This window comes from Cynocephalus volans, chromosome 7 (assembly GCF_027409185.1).
Source record: "Cynocephalus volans isolate mCynVol1 chromosome 7, mCynVol1.pri, whole genome shotgun sequence".
In the NCBI taxonomy this organism is placed as follows: domain Eukaryota; kingdom Metazoa; phylum Chordata; class Mammalia; order Dermoptera; family Cynocephalidae; genus Cynocephalus; species Cynocephalus volans.
In genome coordinates, this window is record NC_084466.1 from 66,879,561 (window position 1) to 66,902,147 (window position 22,587).

Genomic DNA, 22,587 nt, shown 5'->3' on the forward strand with positions numbered 1-22,587 from the left:
CCTCGTACTACCAAAGTATTATGATAGAAACAAACAAAGCAAAACCTGGACTTCCATCACCTAAACAGTCAGTGACCAAACATGCCTGTGTACACATTTTTCACTGAAAAAAATCACTATTCTAAGTTAGATATAGTATACATAATAAAATGCCTACACATATTTACCACTTATATTTCTAAGTTTTCGTTTTATTTAATCAATTTATTATTTAGGTAAATTAGGTATAAATTAACTTCAAAATGAGATAAATATCCTATATTACTATATTACTATCATTTAAAAACTTCCTATATCATTGATATAATATTTTAATTAAAAGAACTGCATTGGTAGATACTGCCTGAGTTTGAATCCCACCTTAAGCTCTTAGTGACTGATTGACTTTGGGCAAATTACATAATATCTTTGAACCTTAGGTTCTTTATCTATAAAACAGGGCTAATAATGCAGTATTAACCACAGATAGTTTTAAAAATTAAATGAGTTGAGTGCTTGGAACTATACGTGGCATATAGTAAGCACTCAACAAATGGTATCTATTCTTATTATTCTTAGCTATTAATTGTTAGCTATTAACCTCGCTATCTAGCTGCAAAAAGCATAACTATATATCTTTGTTTTTTTAAAAAAAGATTAAAGTGGCTTTAGAAGTTTTAGAAAATATCTGGTTTTTAAAATATATGTGTAGCAATAATAAATAAGACGAATATTGATAATCATATATATTAAAATCAAAAAGCAGAATTGTCATTCTTTCACAAATAGTTTACCTCAAAGTCTATCAGCTGTAGATCAGCTATCAGTGTCACCAGCAGCCCACTACTGTAGAGTTCTTGTGCTAGCTGAGCCACTGCTTCTGTTGGGGGTTCCTTGTCATTTGTACCACAAAGAATTTCTTTTATTGCTTGCAGTGATTTTGACACTTCTTCTGAAGCCTAGTGAGCAAAAGTATGCTAATAGTTAAAAAGAATAACAGTTTTCAGGCTATAAACAAATAAACAAAAAAACACTTCTTTGGCCCTGTTTATAATCAAAGACCACAGTACAGTTACAAACAAACAAATAAAAAAACATTTAGTAGGCACCTCTTTTTTATTTTTTAAAATGTAACTAAAATTTATTTGTATAAAAAAGATCTCTAATATTTTTGCTTAGTCAACATAATTGAAGTAACTTTCCTTTAAACCATACTCACAGTATAATTTTCCTAGAAATTCAATATAAATTTCATTCATGAGAATTAAATTGACCGTGTTTTGAAGACCTGTCAGTAGCTATTAGTCTTTATTTAAAGCATTGTGTTAAGGTTTTTCAACAAATTCCTATTCTCCTGATTTTTTAATGGATCAGGTATAAAATCATAATTGTCACAACACATAAATTTTGTCAATCCACTTATTCCTCACATATAATCATTGTCTGTTTTGCTATCTATGAACCAAAATTAGATTAGTGGGTGTTGGGGCCTCAGGGAGGGGAAATGAAGAATGAATGCAAATAGATACAGAGTTTCCTTTTGAGGTGATAAAATATTCTAGAATTAGAAAGTGATGATGGTTGCATAACGTTGTGAATATACTAAAAACCACTCAATTGTACACTTTAAATGATGAATTATATGGTAAGTGAATTGTATCTTAATAAAAAACGTTTTTTAGTTCTGCTGATTTTTAACTTTATGGAACAGTACATGTACCCTTTCATGATTTGCTTCTTTCACTCAACATTATACTTGGGAGATTCATCTAATGCTGCTGCATGTAGGCAGCAGTTCCGTAACTTTCATTGCTCTATAGTATTCCACTGACGGCTGTACCGCAACTTCTTTATTGATTCTACTGTTCAGGGACATTTAGGTTGCTTCCATTGAAGAGTTATTATGAACAACAATGCTATGAACATTCTTGTACATTTTTCCTGGTGCACATGAGCAAGAATGTCTCTGAGTTTATACTTAAGAGTGCAGGATTTTAGCACATGCACATCTTCACATTTCACAGATAATACTAAACAGTTTTCCAAAGAAGTTACATCAATATATACTTTATCACCCACAGTGAATGAAAGTTCTCATTGTTCTCAATCCTTATCAGCACTTAATATCATTGGACTTTTCATTTTTGCCAAGGTATTAGGTGTGTAATATAAATTCATTGTGGTTTTAATTGGCCTTTTCTTGATTACTAATAAAAATAAGTAAAAGTTTTTTTTTTTTGTTTTTTTTTTTGTCTCGTGCTATTTAGATTTACATTTTTATGAAGGTCATTTTTTATTTCTATTTGGGCCAATATTTGGCTCAATATTACAAAGTACACTAGAATTAAAATAAGATATTTCTAAATCCCTTATAGAAACGAAGATTATATCACATACAGGGATACAAAGGTACTATGAACTCAAGGGTATTTCTTTTATAGATATGTTGAGTCTTGCCCTAAACTAGTCACTTTAAAGAGAAATCGAATATGTAGGACTCAACATCCCTTTCAGCGATTAACTAAAATACTAAAAGACCTTACCTGTGAGGAAGCCCTGGTTGCTAAGACCTAAACACAATGAAAAAATGAGGTTGCACTGTGACAGAAACTAATAGTCAATCTTTAAATAAACACTTTTTACCCTTATCTTAGTGTAACATTATACACCAGTGCAAACTCTTAGATCTTTAAGTTCTGTAGTCTAGATGGATCCAGGGTTGGTAAGCTCTAGACAGTGAATCAAAAGTTCAAGACAAGAGACTAAACAATTATCAGTTGCATAAATCCTAAAATCAACTAAAACGTATTTATAGAGACCATATCGAGGATTCTTCATTAAGCTTTTACATTGGTTTTTGGCCTTGGAATGCATGTATTTTAATAATAATGTTATTGTTTTAGCTCATACCTTGTCTGTCTTTTTATCTTGCTTTTCCAAAATGGCCATGTTGTCTTTCAGAATTTTCACAATTTCTGCTGGATTTTTCTGTGATTTACTAAACAGAGGCATTTTTTTCATGTATAGAAATTTCTTCTTCCAATATGGAATGCTAAAAACAAACAAGCAACTAAAAATCATAACTTTAACTCAATGTGTTTAAATTGTCACACCAAAATGTCTTATAAGTTTTCAATAACATCAGTTCAGTAATTTGAAACATTAAATATAATCAAACTAAAATGACTTTCAAGTTATATGCCAAATTTAATACTATAAAGTATTTCGAGTAGGATATTTTAAAAGCTTTACCTGAAAGTTTTTACTCAAAGTTTAAAATTTTTCCCACAATAGAAATACAATGATTATGGAAGAATGGGAAAAGGAATACTTTTAGAAAATAAGCTGATATTTAAAACTAGATATTGTCACTAAAGAGAGTGATAATAAAATAAATAATTAACTAAAACAAGTAAAACAAAAGTGGGATTAAGATGCATATACTGTCGTAAAGCAATACGTAAAGGCATACCACTAACTACTCATGGCAATCATAAAATTGTAATGTAAAATTACTAAGAATTCTTTATTTTCTCTTCAAATATTCATTTGGCTGTATTCACTGATGGCAATGTGTCTTATATCCTCACTGCCATGGTAGAGGGTGAGGAGAGTGAAGAATAGGTATCAATATAAGCTGTTGAGAACATCTATTTTACACAGAGGAGAAAAAGCCAAATATGGCTGTCATCTGCCATAATGTAAGTATTAGGGCAAAAATCTTGTAATTGAAGGCTCCAGCTAGTAAAGCCATATTCATTATTTCACATTTATTAACAAAAATATTTTACAGAAATATGATGCACTAAATCAAAGGTTCCCATGATCCAAGCGCCCAGAGATGACAAATATTATGTTTGGTATACATATTCCCTTCAAATATATTTTATTTTATTTTATTTTATTCCTAACACTTTTTTATTTTTTAATTTAATTTAATTTTTTAAACTTTTATCGATATACATTGTGGTTGATTATTGTTGCCCCTTACCAAAACCTCCCTCCCTCCTCCCTCTCCTCCCTTCCACCCAACAATGTCCTTTCTGTTTGCTTGTCGTATCAACTTCAAGTAATTGTAGTTGTTATATCTTCTCCCCCCCCCCCGGTTTTTTTTTTTTTGTGTGTGTGTGTGTGTGTGTGTGAATTTATATATTAATTTTTAGCTCCCACCAATAAGTGAGAACATGTGGTATTTCTCTTTCTGTGCCTGACTCATTTCACTTAATGTAATTCTCTCAAGGTCCATCCATGTTGTTGCAAATGGCAGTATTTCATTCGTTTTTATAGCTGAGTAGTATTTCATTGTGTAGATGTACCACATTTTCCGTATCCACTCATCTGATGATGGACATTTGGGCTGGTTCCAACTCTTGGCTATTGTAAACAGTGCTGCAATGAACATTGGGGAACAGGTATACCTTCGACTTGATGATTTCCATTCCTCTGGGTATAATCCCAACAGTGGGATAGCTGGGTCATATGGTGGATCTATCTGCAATTGTTTGAGGAACCTCCATACCATTTTCCATAGAGGCTGCACCATTTTGCAGTCCCACCAATAATGTATGAGAGTTCTTTTTTCTCCGCAACCTCGCCAGCATTTATCGTTCAGAGTCTTTTGAATTTTAGCCATCCTAACTGGGGTTAGATGGTATCTCAGTGTGGTTTTGATTTGCATTTCCCGGATGCTGAGTGATGTTGAGCATTTTTTCATATGTCTGTTGGCCATTTGGATATCTTCCTTAGAGAAATGCCTACTTAACTCTTTTGCCCATTTTTAAATTGGGTTGCTTGTTTTCTTCTTGTAAAGTTGTTTGAGTTCCTTATATATTCTGGATATTAATCCTTTGTCAGATGTATATTTTGCAAATATTTTCTCCCACTCTGTTGGTTGTCTTTTAACTCTGTTAATTGTTTCTTTTGCTGTGCAGAAGCTTTTTAGTTTGATATAATCCCATTTGTTTATTTTTCCTTTGGTTGCCTGTGCTTTTGGGGTCGTATTCATGAAGTCTGTGTCCAGTCCTATTTCCTGAAGTGTTTCTCCTATGTTTTTTTTAAGAAGTTTTATTGTTTCAAAATATATTTTAAACAAAAATAGAATAATACTAAACTAAGTATTTCACAACTTTTTTCCAATTTTACATTTTGAATACCATTCCATGAGTGTATGTTTAGATTTACTACGATATTTTTTATAACAATGCAATTGAGCCTGGAACAACACGGGTTTCAAATGCATGGTCTACTTACATACAAATTTTTTTCCTGATGTATTTAAATGTTTTTAAAATGTATTTTCTCTTCCTTATGATTTTCTTAATAACATTTTTGTTTCTCGAGCTTACTTTATTGTAAGAATATAGTATATGATACATATAACATACATAATATGTGTTAATCAACTGCTGATGTTATCGGTTAGGTTTCTGGTCAACAGCAGACTAGGAGTCAAAAGTTATATGCAAATTTTTCATTGCTGAGGGGGGTCAGTACCCCTAACCCCCACGTTCAAGGGTCAACTATATAGTATGCCATTATGTAAAAATACATCATAATTTATTTTATCATTACCCTATTGATGGAATTTGGGTTACTTTCACTTTTCCTCAATATTTTCATTAAAAATATTACAATTAATCAATGAAGAAAGATTTTTATACACAAATGTATACACCAGTTGATAGCAGCACCCTAACTAGCTATTCCCATGGTATAGCCTAGGCTATGGTTCCAAATCCATCATCCCCCTAGATTCCTGTCTATTTCTCAAATCTGGTTCCTCAGGATTTCTGCCAGATCTATGAACTACCTTATATCCATCCAATCAATTCCTTTTAAGTAACAAAATCCATATTTGTAGTTTGTGATCAAGAATTCCAATGGGATACGACATACATGTTATGAAGTAGAAACCAAAAATGTTGGTGTAAATTTTGATGATAAGAAAGAAAACTTAAAAAACATTTCCTGTTTCAGCAGGGATCCTGGGGCTATGCCCCAACTCCCCAATTGGGGAGGGTATGTGTTAAAGGAACTTGTTTGCTCTCAGTCCAAGGAAAAGTTTGAATACACAGTAAGGCACGCCAATCAGCCTCTAAAGCTAACACCAAAAGCTGTCACAGCACTCAAAGATAAAATATGTGAAGATCATTACACTGCGATTCTTAGTGCATGGTGTATTGTGCAAAAAAAGAGAGACAGCTTTGGAAGACAGCTTTTTGCCTCTATAAAACACAAAAATAAAATTATAATGATATACTAGGTTTTCCTTTAATAATCTTTTCTTTAATAAGCAGATATAAACATAAACAAAGGTAGAATGTATTTAAAAGTTTATGTAGTGTGGGGGTGGGGAGGGTGCTGAAACTGTCATTGGATAGTTGGGCAGATCCAGCCATCTGCTGCTTACTACGTGGGTCATCCTGTGCACATTATGTGACCTCTCTAAGATTCTGTGTTTTATCTGTAAATGGAAATAACATCTCCCTCTTACGGTTGTTGTGATGATTAAGGGTATGTACAGCACTGTGCACAGGGCCTTGTACAAGTATTCTATAATGTTTAGCTGCTATTATTATGAAAACTTCTATGGCAGAGTTAATGAATTATTTCACTAATGAGAAAGGGGAAGTAGTTGAGCTATGATTCTGTTTTAAGTGTCCTGGACATTTCTGGCTCCTTGAGTCAATTACACCTTTTTTTTTCATTATTTTTTTAAGTATAAATCTATTCTCTGTTAGTACTCAATGTACAAATATTTAGCATTAAAACAGAATTAAAAAAAGAAGCCAAGTGCAATCATGTAATCTCTCCTTTTCTCCATGTAGTCCCACCACACTGAGGGAAATTTCAACTAATACTCCTTGACATCACAACAGTAAAAATTATGATATGGTATTATAGATATATGATATGGTATCATATGTATATGATATGATATGGTTTCTGTCCATCACCTATTGCTCTACTTGGTTCTCATCCTATCAAGCTAATTCTAATGCTAATTTGCTGAAATTACAAACGTTTTCAGAACTTCCATGTCAATATGGTAGTTAGCCAGCATTTCCTGATTCACTATCTCTCAACTTTTCATTTGCTTATTGGTTCATTCATTAATTCATTTAAATTCATTTAATAAATACTATGAGGGCTGGTCCATGGCTCACTTGGGAGAGCGTGGTGCTGACAACACCAAGTCAGGGGTTAAGATCCCCTTACTGGTCATCTTTTAATAAATAAATAAATAAATAAATACTCTGAGTAAGTACTAAACATAGGCACCTTGCTAAGTACTAGGGATAGAGAATAAACAAGAAAAGCATAATTTCCGCTCTTTGAGGCTTACTGTTAAGGGGAAAAAGCAAATGTTTTAGGGGCAATGGGGTTTTATATAAGGAGAAATAACACAGTATAGTGCCTCTTAACACAGTATTCTTTTTTGAGTTGTTTTTATATTTTAAATGTACTATTTACTGTAATAACTAATATAAAATTCATTTAATAATGATTTAAAATTTCATAAGATCATTATTCTTCAACTTTGGGACCCATCTTTTGAGGGAAATCAAAATTCACACTCTCAAACTAGGCAGGTCCAGCCCCAGATCCTCTGCAAATTAAGGAAGAATTCTCCTGCCTGCCCCAGTTCTCCTCAGACCATGGCTAGCCCCCATTCCACTCCCATCCTGAACACCTCCCCCATCACCCACCAACTTAGTGCTACGCCTCTTATTTTCAGGACAACTGTGCTACTACACAAACATAAGATACTTAAACCCCCATTTAGGCTTGATTGATAACTGATCCACTGTGTAATTCAAAAGTAGTTATTGCCCTGTATGCGTGTCATTTGTTCTATCTATAAAATGAAGGGGTTCTTAATTAGATAGGCCATTTACTGTGGGCTCTAGGTCACTCATCACTATTCCATATCCATTCTGCGTCTTTAACTCCTAGTATACATCACGGCCAAAGATAAAGTGCTTAAGGAGGAGACAAAAGGAATGGAGAGTCCTGAAAATGGTCCTTCTGGGTATATAATGGTGGTAGTAATTTTTCCATAAAGTCTTCCTCAGAGTTTTAAGAACATACATTATATCTTAGGAAAGGAGGCAGTAGGGACAGAAGAAAACGCCATGTTAGCTCAACAGACTGACACTAGATGAATGCCTGCAAGGCACTGAAAACTGTACTTGCCCTCAGTGTTATCCTGACAGCGGGCCACACAGCACACAAATGTTAGTGGACCGACATTGGCCCTGTTGCACTTTTCCGTTTTCAAGAGCAAGTAAACGGATAAGCAACAAACAGCAGGTTCTTTTTTCTTTCTTTCTTTCTTTCCTTTTTTAAACTACATAAGCAAAGGAGGGAAATGCCCTGCAAACTTACAGGAAAGGTTGTGTGCAAAATTAATTCTCTGTGAAACTAAAACAGACATAATTAAAAGAAAAGAGAGAGAGAGAGAAAAGAATTTAGATAAAAAGAGAGCTGACCAAGATAAATGACCAAAAACATATGTATACATATATGTGCATACACACATGCCCCAAGTGCAACATGGTAATCCAAATCTGCATAGAGCAGAAATGATACTACAGAAAATCATTGAGGGCAACTGCAAAGTACAAAGTTAGTCTACATTTATTCATTCAAAAAAATATTTACTGAGCACGTAAGATGTTCTAGAGACTGGACTAGGAAATACAAAATAAGCTTCAATGGGCTCACAATGTAGTAGGAGATACGGACACAAAAAAGATTTTTCCAGAAGGCCAGAAAACGTTGAAAAACTAAAATGATGGAGAAAAGATATAGAGTGCATATAGATATACATCTTTATATCTATATAAGTATTTTATAGTGATATGGAGAAGACAGAGTGTTATCCCATAAGAAACAGATATTACAATAACGGGGGGAAGTGGAGGAAGTCAGCAACAAAAGGAACTAAAAATGGAGGAGAAGCAATAATCAAATACACAACAACTTAAGCATCAAAAGGATCTTAACCCAATCATTTAAAATTTTGTTCTAGTCAAGACTGATGAGATCTAAAATTCAGTTTATCTTGTTGCTTTTCAAATTTCCTCTCTCAAAGCACATTCCAACAAAATGACCTTAAACAAACAAAAAAACATAAAAATCAGATTGTCTTTGGAGTTCCATAAAACTAAATGCCATAAAACCATGGAGAAAATCTACGGACTTCTGAGAAGGAAAGTCGGTAACCTCATTAATTAAATCTCTAGCCAACATATCATTTATGTGTGAACAGATTATGGACACTTACTAAAAATTTAACTGAAAGATGAGATGGAATCAACCCCACAAAGAACTCAACAAAAGTAATGCTAAAAAATCAGAAACAGTTTTTGAAAGGGAGCCTTTATTTTGCTGGGAGGACATGTGGGAAGGTGAGAATCTATAATTATAATTCATTTAAATGGGAATAAAAATAAATAAGAATTCAACTAAAAAAGTTAAAAAGGAAATGACTCCAAAAATCTCCAAGAAAAGAAGGATGGAAATGATAATGATAGAAGTAAAAATAACTGAATCAGAGAAGTAAAAGAAAAAGAAGAAATCTCTGCTAGGTGTTTGGTCCCTGCTTCTTCTAGTGATAGGTCAGTCTGCCCTACTTCTCCACCTCACCCCACCCCATCTTACCAAAAGGGTAGAAACATGACCCAGACATGAACAGACTATTCCAATGCTCTTAGTTAGAGCAATTGACTCACAAATGGATTGTGACCCAATCTAATAAAAACAAAAAAGATGAAAGATAAGTGTTCGGGAGAATGAAGAGAAAAGGGAACTCTTGTATGCTGTCGGTGGGACGGTAGTACAGCCATTTTTGGAAACTATGAAGTTTCTTCAAAAAACTAAAAATACAACTACCATATAATCCAGCAATCCTACTTCTGGGTATAGCCAAAATATAAAAAAATATGTCAGTCAATACATCAAAGAGATATCTGCACTCCTGTGCTCAATGCAGCATTATTCACCAATAGCCAAGATATGGCATCAACCTAAGTTCCACAGATGAATGGATAAAGAAAATGTGGTATGTATATACCTAATAGAATAATATTCAGTCTTTAGAATGGGGGAAATCCTGTCATTTGCCACAACATTGGTGAATCTGGAGGACATTATGCTAAGTGAAATAAGACAGACACAGAAAGACAAATACTGCATCATTTCACTTGTATGTGGAATCTAAAACAGTTGAACTCGGAGTTTCAAGATGGCAGCGGCTGCGGCGGCTGGCGCGGAGTAGCTGAGGTGGAAAAGGTGGCCACTGGGCCTCAGGCAGCCGGGAAACTTGTGGACCTTCCTCTGGCCATCTCTTAAGGGAGGACTGCTGCTGCTGGCCGGTTGTGGGGGCTCAACGCCACTTTGCCCCCGGCAGGAGAGGCTGCCTCATTTACAGGCAACAGCTTTGAAGTGTGGAGCAGGAAAAGAACTGATTCTTAGCTGCAAAAGCGAGTCTTGAAACAGGGAACACAGCGCCAGGGCTGCTGTGGACGCAGCCAGGATCCCGGAGGCTGGGGCCGCACTGAAGGCGGCCAGCTGCCCTATTCAGGATTCGAGGTTTCAGGCCGGCATTAAAGAATATTCCTGGGAGCGCCCGAGCGGCGCCGCGACTGAACAGCCCGAGGCGGCAGCGCCGAGAACACGGAAGGCAACAAACCAGAGACAGAGCGAGCGCCCGAACTGGCACAGCACTGTGAGTGATCCCTGGCACAGCTCTGTTCGGGGAGTGGATGCCCACGCGGCTCCTGCCTGCACCACCAGGCCACTCACTGCCCCGGTGCTGCCTCCATTTTCCCAGGTGCGGGCAGCTCGGCCATCACTGAGCCCATTTGCTTGGCCTGGCGCGGGGCTTTCCGGACCCTGCGGGCCGGCCTCCTCTCCCACTCCCTCCGTGGTTCTCTGGCGGGGCTGGGGGTGTGGAGCGTCCCGACCAGTGTTGGGAGGGCTAGAAAGTACGGGCGGGCCGACTGTCACTCCACCACACCCTGGACTCCGGCCCGGTAAACTTCCTGTTACTGGGAGGCAGATACCATCTCTGCGACCACCAGTTTGGAAAAAAGCCTAACGAATTTCTGGTTGGAAATAGTGTGGTAGGAGAGTTCCCAGGTCCGCTTGAACCTGCCGGAGAGCAGGCTGCAGGCGGGCACTAGACTCGGTTTATACCGGGGGGATACAAAGGTGAACAAGACCCGAGAAAGATCTACACAGTGCTACAAAGGCACCCAGAGAGACCGGTCGTCTGTGCCTAGCAGAAACCTGGTAGACTTCCTGGGCGAGGCGGTGATGAGCAGGGTCTTGAAGGCCCAGCTGATAGACGAGGGGTGCAGAAGACACACCCCAGCCCAGCACAGTGTGCACAGAGGGGGGAGACGTGTGGCCAGGGAGGCGGAGACTCGACAGAAACCACACACCCGGTGGGGTCGCGACTGCATGATCTAACAGCCTGGGCTAGAGCACATGGAACAGGGAGAAGTCGTGTACAGGAAGTGAAAGCTCAACAGAGAGCACACACCCTGTGGTACGTGATCCACCAGCCCAGCAGAGTACAAGCTGACCAGAAAGGTGGATCCCCGGAGAAGCCCAAGACCCGAGGCAACCACACACACAAGACACTAGAGGCCAACTGAGCAGTCACGGCGGGAGCCATAACAAATTGGCAACCACAGCAACATCCTAGTTAGTCATTAGTCTCAAACCGGTGGACTGTGAAACCCCCTGCCACAATGAATAAACACCAAAAAAAAGACACCAGAAATACAAAAAATCAAGAAAGTACACACCAAAAGTTAATAAATCTCATACTCTAGATCCTATAGAACAAGAAGCCCTTGAAATAACTGACAAGGAATTTCGAGTGATAATTCTAAGGAAACTGAATGAGATACAAGAAAACTCAGCTAGACATCATGATGAAATGAGGAAAAGTATACAGGATCTGAAAGAGGAAATATACAAGGAAATCAATGTCCTGAAAAAAAATGTAGCAGAACTTGCTGAACTGAAGAAGTTATTCAGCGAAATAAAAAACACAACGGAGAGTTTAACCAGCAGGCTTGTCGAAGTTGAAGAGAGAACCTCTGAACTTGAAGATGGGCTGTTTGAAATAACACAAGCAGACAAAAAGAAAGAAAAAAGAATCAAGGACATGGAAGAAAATCTGAGAGAGATATCAGACAACCTCAAGCGCTCAAATATCCGAGTCATGGGTATTCCAGAAGGGGAGGAAAATGGAGATTCCATTGAAAACATATTCAACAAAATAGTGGCAGAAAACTTCCCAGGTATAGGAAAAATCACAAATCTTCAGATCCAGGAAGCTCAACGATCTCCAAACGTATTCAACCCAAAAAGGCCTTCTCCAAGACATGTCATAGTCAAATTGGCAAAACTCAGAGACAAAGAGAGAATCTTAAAAGCTGCAAGAGAGAAGCGTCAAATCACCTATAAGGGAGCCCCAATCAGGTTAACATCAGACTTCTCATCACAAACCCTAAAAGCTAGAAAGGAATGGGATGATATTTTCAAAATACTAAAAGACAAAGATTGCCAGCCAAGAATACTCTACCCTGCAAGGCTATCCTTCCGAAATGAGGGGCAAATAGTATATTTCTAAGACAAACAAAAACTGCGGGAGTTCACTACCACAAAACCACCCTTACAAGAAATCCTCAAGGGAGTACTGGGTTTGGTTCCTGAAAAATAACTACCACTGCCATAAAAACCTAAGAAAAATATAAACCCGCTAGTACAATAAAAATGGCATTCATGAAGAGAAAACAAGCTAACAAAAACACTATCTACAACCTAAGGAACCAACAAACAAAGAAACCAAACAGTAAATCAGAAAGCAAGGAACAAAAGACACCTAAGACAACCAAACAACCAATAAAATGCTAGGAATAAATCAACACCTTTCAATAACAACTCTTAATGTTAAAGGCTTAAATTCCCCAATTAAAAGACACAGACTGGCTGACTGGATCAAAAAGCAGGACCCAACTATATGCTGCCTACAAGAGACCCACCTCACCCATAAAGATTCACACAGACTAAGAGTGAAAGGATGGAAAAAGATTTACCATGCAAACAGAAAAGAAAAACGAGCTGGAGTGGCTATTCTTATATCTGACAAAATAGACTTTAAACTAAAAACCATAAAAAGAGACAATGAGGGACACTACTTAATGATAAAAGGACTGATCCATCAAGAAGACATAACAATCATAAATATGTACGCACCCAATGTTGGAGCAGCCAGATTTATAAAACAAACTCTATTAGACCTAAAGAAGGAAATAGACACTAATACCATAATAGCAGGGGACCTGAACACTCCACTGTCAATATTAGACAGATCATCTAGGCAAAGAATCAGTAGAGAAACACAAGATCTAAACAAGACTCTAGACCAATTGGAATTGGCAGATATCTACAGAACATTCCACCCAACAACCTCAGAATATTCATTCTTCTCATCAGCACATGGATCATTCTCCAGGATAGATCACATATTAGGTCACAAATCAAGTCTCAATAAATTCAAAAAAATTGGAATTATCCCATGTATCTTCTCAGACCACAATGGATTAAAACTAGAAATTAATAACAAACAAAACTCTGGAAACTATACAAACACATGGAAATTAAACAGCATTCTACTTAATGACATATGGGTCCAAGAAGAAATCAAGCAGGAAATCAAAAAGTTTATTGAAACTAATGAAAACAATGATACATCATACCAAAACCTGTGGGATACTGCAAAAGCAGTATTGAGGGGAAAATTTATTGCATTAAATGCTCACTTCAGAAGAATGGAAAGATGGCAAGTGAACAACCTAACACTTCACCTTAAAGAACTAGAAAAACAAGAACAATCCAATCCTAAAGTTAGCAGACGGAAAGAAATCATTAAGATCAGAGCAGAACTGAATGAAATTGAAAACCAAAAAACAATTCAAAAGATCAACGAATCAAAGAGTTGGTTTTTTGAAAAGATAAATAAAATTGACAAACCATTAGCATGGCTAACAAAAAAAAGAAGAGAGAAGACTCAAATAACAAAAATTAGAAATGAAAAAGGCGATATTACAACTGATTCATCTGAAATACAAGGAATCATTCGAGACTACTATAAACAACTATACGCCAACAAATTTGAAAATCTGGAGGAAATGGATAAATTTCTGGACACACACAAGCTCCCAAAACTGAACCGTGAAGACGTAGAAAATTTGAACAGACCAATAACAATAAAGGAGATTGAAGCTGTTATCAGAAGGCTCCCAACAAAGAAAAGCCCAGGACCAGATGGATTCACAGCAGAATTTTACCAAACATTCAAAGAGGAATTGACACCGATTCTTTACAAACTATTCCAAAAGATTGAAACGGACGCAAATCTCCCAAACTCATTCTATGAAGCAAACATCATCCTGATACCAAAACCAGGTAAAGATATAACCAAAAAAGAAAACTACAGGCCGATATCCTTGATGAATATAGATGCAAAAATCCTCACTAAAATACTAGCAAACAGAATACAGCAACACATACGAAAAATTATTCATCACGATCAAGTGGGATTCATCCCAGGGATGCAAGGTTGGTTCAACATACGCAAATCAATAAATGTGATACACCATATTAATAAACTCAAACACAAGGACCATATGATCATCTCTATAGATGCTGAAAAAGCATTTGATAAAGTTCAGCACTCATTCATGACAAAGACCCTCTATAAGTTAGGTATAGAGGGAAAGTATCTCAACATAATTAAAGCCATATATGACAAACCCACTGCCAATATCATCCTGAATGGGGAAAAGCTGAAAGCTTTTCGTTTAAGAACAGGCACTAGACAAGGATGCCCACTCTCACTACTCCTATTCAACATAGTGTTGGAAGTACTAGCCAGAGCAATCAGAGAAGAGAAGGAAATAAAGGGCATCCAGATTGGAAAAGATGAAGTCAAACTGTCCCTGTTTGCAGATGACATGATCCTATATATCGAACAGCCTAAAACCTCTACAAAAAAACTCTTGGAATTGATAAATGATTTCAGCACAGTAGCAGGATACAAAATCAACACACAAAAATCAGTAGCATTTCTTTTCTCCAATAGTGAACATGCAGAAGGAGAAATCAAGAAAGCCTGCCCATTTACAATAGCCACCAAAAAAATAAAATACTTAGGAATTGAGTTAACCAAGGAGGTGAAAAATCTCTATAATGAGAACTACAAACCACTGCTGAGAGAAATTAGAGAGGATACAAGAAGATGGAAAGATATTCCATGCTCTTGGATTGGAAGAATCAACATAGTGAAAATGTCCATACTACCCAAAGTGATATACAAATTCAATGCAATCCCCATCAAAATTCCAAAGACATTTTTCTCAGAAATGGAAAAAACTATTCAAACATTTATATGGAACAATAAAAGACCACGAATAGCCAAAGCAATGCTCAGCAAAAAAAATAAAGCTGGAGGCATAACACTACCTGACTTTAAGCTGTACTACAAAGCTATAATAACCAAAACAGTATGGTACTGGCATAAAAACAGACACACTGACCAATGGAATAGAATAGAGAATCCAGAAATCAACCCACACACTTACTGCCATCTGATCTTTGACAAAGGCACCAAGCCTATTCACTGGGGAAGGGCCTGCCTCTTCAGCAAGTGGTGTTGGGATAACTGGATATCGATATGCAGGAGAATGAAACTAGATCCATACCTCTCACCGTATACTAAAATCAACTCAAAATGGATTAAGGATTTAAATATACACCCTGAGACAATAAAACTTCTTAAAGAAAACATAGGGGAAACACTTCAGGAAATAGGACTGGGCAGAGACTTCATGAATACGACCCCAAAAGCACGGGCAACCAAAGGAAAAATAAACAAATGGGATTATATCAAACTAAAAAGCTTCTGCACAGCAAAAGAAACAATTCACAGAGTTAAAAGACAACCAACAGAGTGGGAGAAAATATTTGCAAAATATACATCTGACAAAGGATTAATATCCAGAATATATAAGGAACTCAAACAACTTTACAAGAAGAAAACAAGCAACCCAATTAAAAAATGGGCAAAAGAGCTAAGTAGGCATTTCTCTAAGGAAGATATCCAAATGGCCAACAGACATATGAAAAAATGCTCAACATCACTCAGCATCCGGGAAATGCAAATCAAAACCACATTGAGATACCATCTAACCCCAGTTAGGATGGCTAAAATCCAAAAGACTCTGAACGATAAATGCTGGCGAGGCTGCGGAGAAAAAGGAACTCTCATACATTGTTGGTGGGACTGCAAAATGGTGCAGCCTCTATGGAAAATGGTATGGAGGTTCCTTAAACAATTGCAAATAGATCTACCATACGACCCAGCCATCCCACTGTTGGGAATATACCCAGAGGAATGGAAATCATCAAGTCGAAGGTATACCTGTTCCCCAATGTTCATCGCAGCACTCTTTACAATAGCCAAGAGTTGGAACCAGCCCAAATGCCCATCATCAGATGAGTGGATACGGAAAATGTGGTACATCTACACAATGGAATACTACTCAGCTATAAAAACGAATGAAATACTGCCATTTGCAACAACATGGATGGACCTCGAGAGAATTATATTAAGTGAAACAAGTCAGGCACAGAAAGAGAAATACCACATGTTCTCACTTATTGGAGGGAGCTAAACATTAATATATAAATTCACACACACACATACACACACACACACACAAATCGGCGGGGGGAGGGAAGAAGATATAACAACCACAATTATTTGAAGTTGATACAACAAGCAAACAGAAAGGACATTGTTGGGGGGGAGGGGGGGAGGGAGAAGGGAGGGAGGTTTTGGTGATGGGGAGCATTAATCAGCTACAATGTATATCGACAAAATAAAATTAAAAAAAAAAAAAAAAGAAAAGAAATAATTTCCAGTAAAAAAAATAAATAAATAAAAATAAAACAGTTGAACTCATAGAAATAATGGTTAACAAAGGTTGGGCACATGGGGAGGGTGAGAATGGGAAGTTGATGACCAAAGGGTACAAAGTTTCAGATTGATAGGAGGAAATAAGGTTTGGAGATCTATTGCACAGCAGGGTGACTATAATCAATAATAATGTCAAAATTATAGGTAGATAGGAAGAATAAGTTCTGGTGCTCTAGGCTGACTAGAGCTAATAATATTATATGGCACATTTCTAAATTGCTGGAAAAGACTATAATCACCACAAAGAAAAGATAAATGGTTAGGTGATTAATATTCTATCTACCCTAAGTGAATCACTGTGCAATATATACATGTACTGAAACAACACACTGTACCCCACAAATATGTGCAATTAAAAATTTTTTTAAAAATGTACTGGCCAGCCACCAAAAATGAATAAATAAATAAATAAAAACAAAGGAATATACCTATACTGGGTAAGTGTCATAATGCAGAATAAATATTTATCATTGTAAGCTAAATATGAAATTTTCCTTGATAAGTTTTCTGTGTATTAAATCAATAAAAAAAGTTTTTCAAAAATAATACATTGTATATTTCAAAATAACCTAGAGTGAAATTCAAATGTCTCACCATAAAAAATGATAGGTAAGCAAGGTGATGGATATGTTAACCAGCTTGATTTAATCATTTCACACCATATACATATATCAAAACATCACATTTGTAGCCCATAAATGTACACAATTATAATTTGTCAATCAAAAATAATAATTTTTAAAAATCTTTAACAGGACTTTCCCCCTTGGAATTTTAATTTAAACAAAATAATTTAATAAAATAGTAAAATATTTAAAATAATTTAAATAAAATATTTAAAGATGAAATAGAGAACAATGTAACAAGTTCCTATACATATACCACCAGCTTAAGAAATACAAAACAACTGAAGCAACTTCCTTGGTACAACTCCCTGCTCCCATCCCCCTCTCTCATATTGTGCCTGTTTATCATTTATCTTTCCAATACATTTTCACACTTTTACTAACACTTACAGACAATATATGATATTGCTGTATACGCTTTAAACGTTTATAGAAATGGTATCATACTGTCAGTTGCTTTTTTAAAAACCTCAGCATTATGTTTTTATAAGATTTGCTTTGATACACATCTCGTTTATACTTCTCACCTGCTGTGTAGCTTCCCATTGTATGACTATACCACAATTTATATACCAATTTTCCAGCTTCTAATTGTTTTCAATTGTTTAGTATTACAAACATTGCTGTAATACAGATTCTTTTGCTTGTCTACATTTGTATGAGAGTTTCTCTAGAGTGGTGGTTTCAACTTTTTTAAAATAGTGATTTGTGGGAAGAAATGCATTTTACATTGAGACCCAGTACAAAAGAATATATAAATGTATTATTGTTTCATGAAACAATTCCTGCCCTCTGAATATTTTCCATTTTATTCTACCTGTTCTATCCTACATCATTTACAAACAGAGCTGACAATTCTCTGTTAATTGATTTCACTACCTGCTAATGAGTTACAATCTAAAGTTTAGGGGTGGGAGGACAAAAGCTATGTTCATCTTTACTAGACATGGCCAAACTGCTTTCCCAAGTGGTTATACCAATTTGCACTCTCACTGCAGTGTATAAGTTCCAGTTAACTTCCACCCTTCCCAAAAGTTGGACCTGTCAGAATTTTAAAACTTTGCCAATATGACAGTTGTAAAAGGTTGTCTCATTATTGTTTTAATTTTTATTTCTCAAATTACTAACAAGAATGAACACTTTCTTATACATACTTACTGGCTTTTTAACTTTATTTTTCTATAAATTCATATTTCTATATTTTGCCCATTTGTTTTAGGTGGCTGAAGAAAGCATATCAGTTACCAATACCAACTAATATAATCCCTTGCTTAAAATATAAATACCAATCAAGGATCACCAGGCATTTGAGGAAAATTAAGAAACAGAAAGAGAAATATAAAAATAAATAAATATAGCAACCCCTGGGGGGGGGGGATAAAAATTATATTATAGTTACATCTCCAAAAGATATGCTATACTACCAAATCCATAAAATAAGAACAGGCTGCTATGAAAAAGTAGTAAACAGTAAATGAGAAAACATTCTTGGAACTAAAAGCATGCATGATTAAATAAAAAATGCAATAGACTAGCTGACTGGTAGATTGGTATAGAACTGAGAGACAAATTAGCATTTGAAGACCAAACCATGGAAATCTGGAATGAAGAGCAAAACAAAAGCAAAAAAAAAACCAAAAAAACCCTATTCAGAGAAAAAAGTTGGAAATATACTGGATAGAGCTGGATAGCCAGTACTGATTGAATAGGAATTCTTAAAGGAAAAAACAGAGATAACTGACAGAGAGAATAACAAAAAAATCAAGAAATAAAAAAAGGAAGAAAATTTCCTTGAGCTGAACATGTCTTCTGATTTAAGTAAACTAATGGTTATCACACAGAGAGAATACAAAAGGGCCCACTCCAAGATACACTCTGAAATTTCTGAACTTTAAGACTAAGGAGAAATCATACAAACTTCCATGGATGGGGAAAATACAGAGTAGCACCTAAGAGTAGAATCAAGATTTATAAGGATACTAAGTGCTAGAAGACAATTAAACACTGTTTACATAATTTTTCAGGGAAAAGATTTTTAACTTAGAGTACTGTACTCAAACTATTATGCGGGTGTGAGGACAAAGAAAAATTATTTAAGGATGAAGATGGAGAGGGGGTAGGAGGAAAAGAAAGGAAGAGGGAGGAGAAACAGGAAAATGAAAAAATAGTTGAAAAAGATAAGGAGTAGAGCAAAGAAACTGATAAAATTTATAGTCCAAATAAAGTCTAAATAAAGGCTGATAACATGACTTACGAAGCTTAACACAATCGCTGAAAAAGTATTCATGAAGTATTCTGTTAGAGGCAACGTATTACAAAAATAACAACAACCTGCAAAAATACAACTAAAATTCTCTTATAGACTGTTCAAGGAAAAGGATACAGATAATGATTAAATCATGGTAAAATTTAAACATATTTGCCATGTATTTAATCACCTTGCCAAACTATTTTAAGTTAAGCATCTGGGTCTTCTAAAATCACATCTTACACAAATTAAGATAATTCTGTCTCTTACATTGGTTGTTAAATATATAATGGTGAAGACTACAATAATGGATCTAAGATACAGAACTTTCAACCACTGGAAGCAGAGAAAAAAGGAACAAAAATAGTTTGACTGAATCAGCAAGCATCAGGAATGGAAAAGAAAAGGAAAGAATAAATAAATAGTAAATAGAGAATATAAAACAATATGGAAGAAATAGGAGCAAACATTAACAATACAATACCACTACTAAAAAAATCAAGACTCAAATTGGGTACACATGCACACACACAATTCAGCTATAAATTCTGCCATGGACATACCTAAAACAAAATGACACAAAAATATCAAGAATAAAGGGATGTATAAATATATAACAAGTAATATTACAACATGAATATAAGACAAAGCAGAATTCAAGATATTATATACACACACATTATAATGTAGATAATGTATGTATTTAGTTATCACTGTGAATGGGATAGATTATTATATTCTATATATAGTATATAGAATATATATAATATATACAATAGTCAATTCTTTTTATAAATTTAATAGTATCTTATATAAGTTAGGTAGAATAAAGGCTATATTAAATATATTTTTTTATGTTGTAACCTTGATGCAACCTATGATATTCTCTAAGTAGAAGAACAAGTCACTGCTTGAGAGACAGTGAACAGAGGAGTCTGGTAGGGATTTTAAGGAAAGAGATAAAAGTTTAGAATAGCTATTGATATAAACAGGAGTTCACTGGGAAGTGATTTAAATTATTTAGAACAGGAGTTCCTTGAGAAGTGATTTAAATTATTTTCAGTTTAAATATGTTCAATGTAGATCCTAAGTAATATTGTAGTCAATAAAATCAAAGGCTATGTTTATAAAATAATATGCCAAATCAGATTATTTAACAGAAAATTGATTAATATAATTGTATCAATAGGTCAAATTAAAATTATTTCATTTGATGATAAAAAGGCATCCAATAAAATCAAAACCAAGAAAGATATATAAATCTCAGCTCAACAGACAAAATCACTGTCAATAGAGGCATTTTTCCTAAAAACAAGTAGAAAACAAAGACCATCACTATCACACTACCATTATTATATGTTCTGGTCAATACATTAAAATATAAGACAGCATAAAATTTGGGAAGGACATGACAAAACTGCAATTCACAGACAATATGATCATATACATAAGAAACCTAAGATGAACAACTGGAATTAACAGGAATTAGGTGAAGCAGTTGAATACAGGATAAATATACACCAACTAATACTTTTCATACATAATAACCAGTCAGAAAATATAATGAAAAAAATATCCCATTCACATTTACAACTAAATATGTACAATATCTATACCAGATCTACATTTTAAAAACGATAAAGCCTAAATTTCAAAAATAAGGATAATTACTATTCCTGAAATAGAAAACTTTCAAATGAAACTGAAAAATATAGAAGATATACTTAAAGATGTACAAGATGTGTCTGTTTATCTATTCATCCCTTCAGCCAGCCACCTTTTTGAACTGTGTATATCCACAGAACAATTTCTGGAATGTAGCTGAGCTAATCATAATGGTATTATGAGATTTGCAGTAGTTTAAATTTTTTCATCTAGGTATTTTTCTGCATTATTTATAATGAGCATATTTCTTTTTTTCTGAAACAAGACACTTGGGAAGAAAGACAACATAAACTAAGAAACAATCTGAGTTTAAAAAAACCTATCTTCCTGTACCAGCCAGTTGCCAACGGAAAAAAAAAAAAATCTATTTTGTTCTTGTTCTTGAATAGAAAGGCTCACTATCATTAAAATGTCCATTTAGTCCTAAAGTCCATGTAATGTCTTAATACAGTTCCAATCAAAAGTCCAAAAAAAAAAAAAAAAAGTTGGTAACTAAATTTAGACAAGAATACCAAATAGCAAATTTTTAAAAGAATGATTACTAAGGAAAAAAATGAAATCATAAGTGATGTAAATTACTATAGGTAGCATAGTAGCACAAGAAAACAGACAGATCAATGGAACAAAACAGCCCAGATACAGATGTTGATATAAGTGACTTTCAAACTCCTGGATGTAAAATAATTTCTCTAATTTTAGAAATGATGAAATAAATCTCAAAGAAAAAGACTGACTAGTCAAAGTTAATATAAATATGCCACAAATTTAAAAATTTTGAATTTCTATAGAAAAATAATGAAAATTACAGGCAAACAACAAGAGAATTCTGGGATATAAATATGAAAGAGGGCTAATATTGTTATAAAAGAAGATCTCTTTAAGTCGAATAAGAAAACCATTAAGGAAATAATATATAGAAAATGGAAAATCACAAAGGAGAAAATATAGTTAACAAACTATATGTTTAAGCATTCTCCATAAAATTTTTTAAAAATTGCAAACTCAAA

At 35.0% G+C, this 22,587-nt stretch overlaps 1 protein-coding gene across 3 annotated transcripts in view; it reads right to left on the minus strand.

The window, feature by feature from the left end:
• The window catches only part of CAB39L (calcium binding protein 39 like), a 172,668-nt gene that overhangs the window by 52,405 nt on the left and 97,676 nt on the right, over positions 1-22,587 (minus strand). For all 3 annotated transcript variants that reach the window (XM_063102478.1, XM_063102477.1, XM_063102476.1), the window contains 2 exons: positions 2,890-3,031; positions 774-938 (listed from right to left, as the gene is read on the minus strand). In XM_063102478.1, the coding sequence (XP_062958548.1) occupies positions 774-938; positions 2,890-3,000 (276 nt within the window). In that variant the 5' untranslated portion in view covers positions 3,001-3,031. The remainder of the gene's footprint in view (positions 1-773; positions 939-2,889; positions 3,032-22,587) is intronic.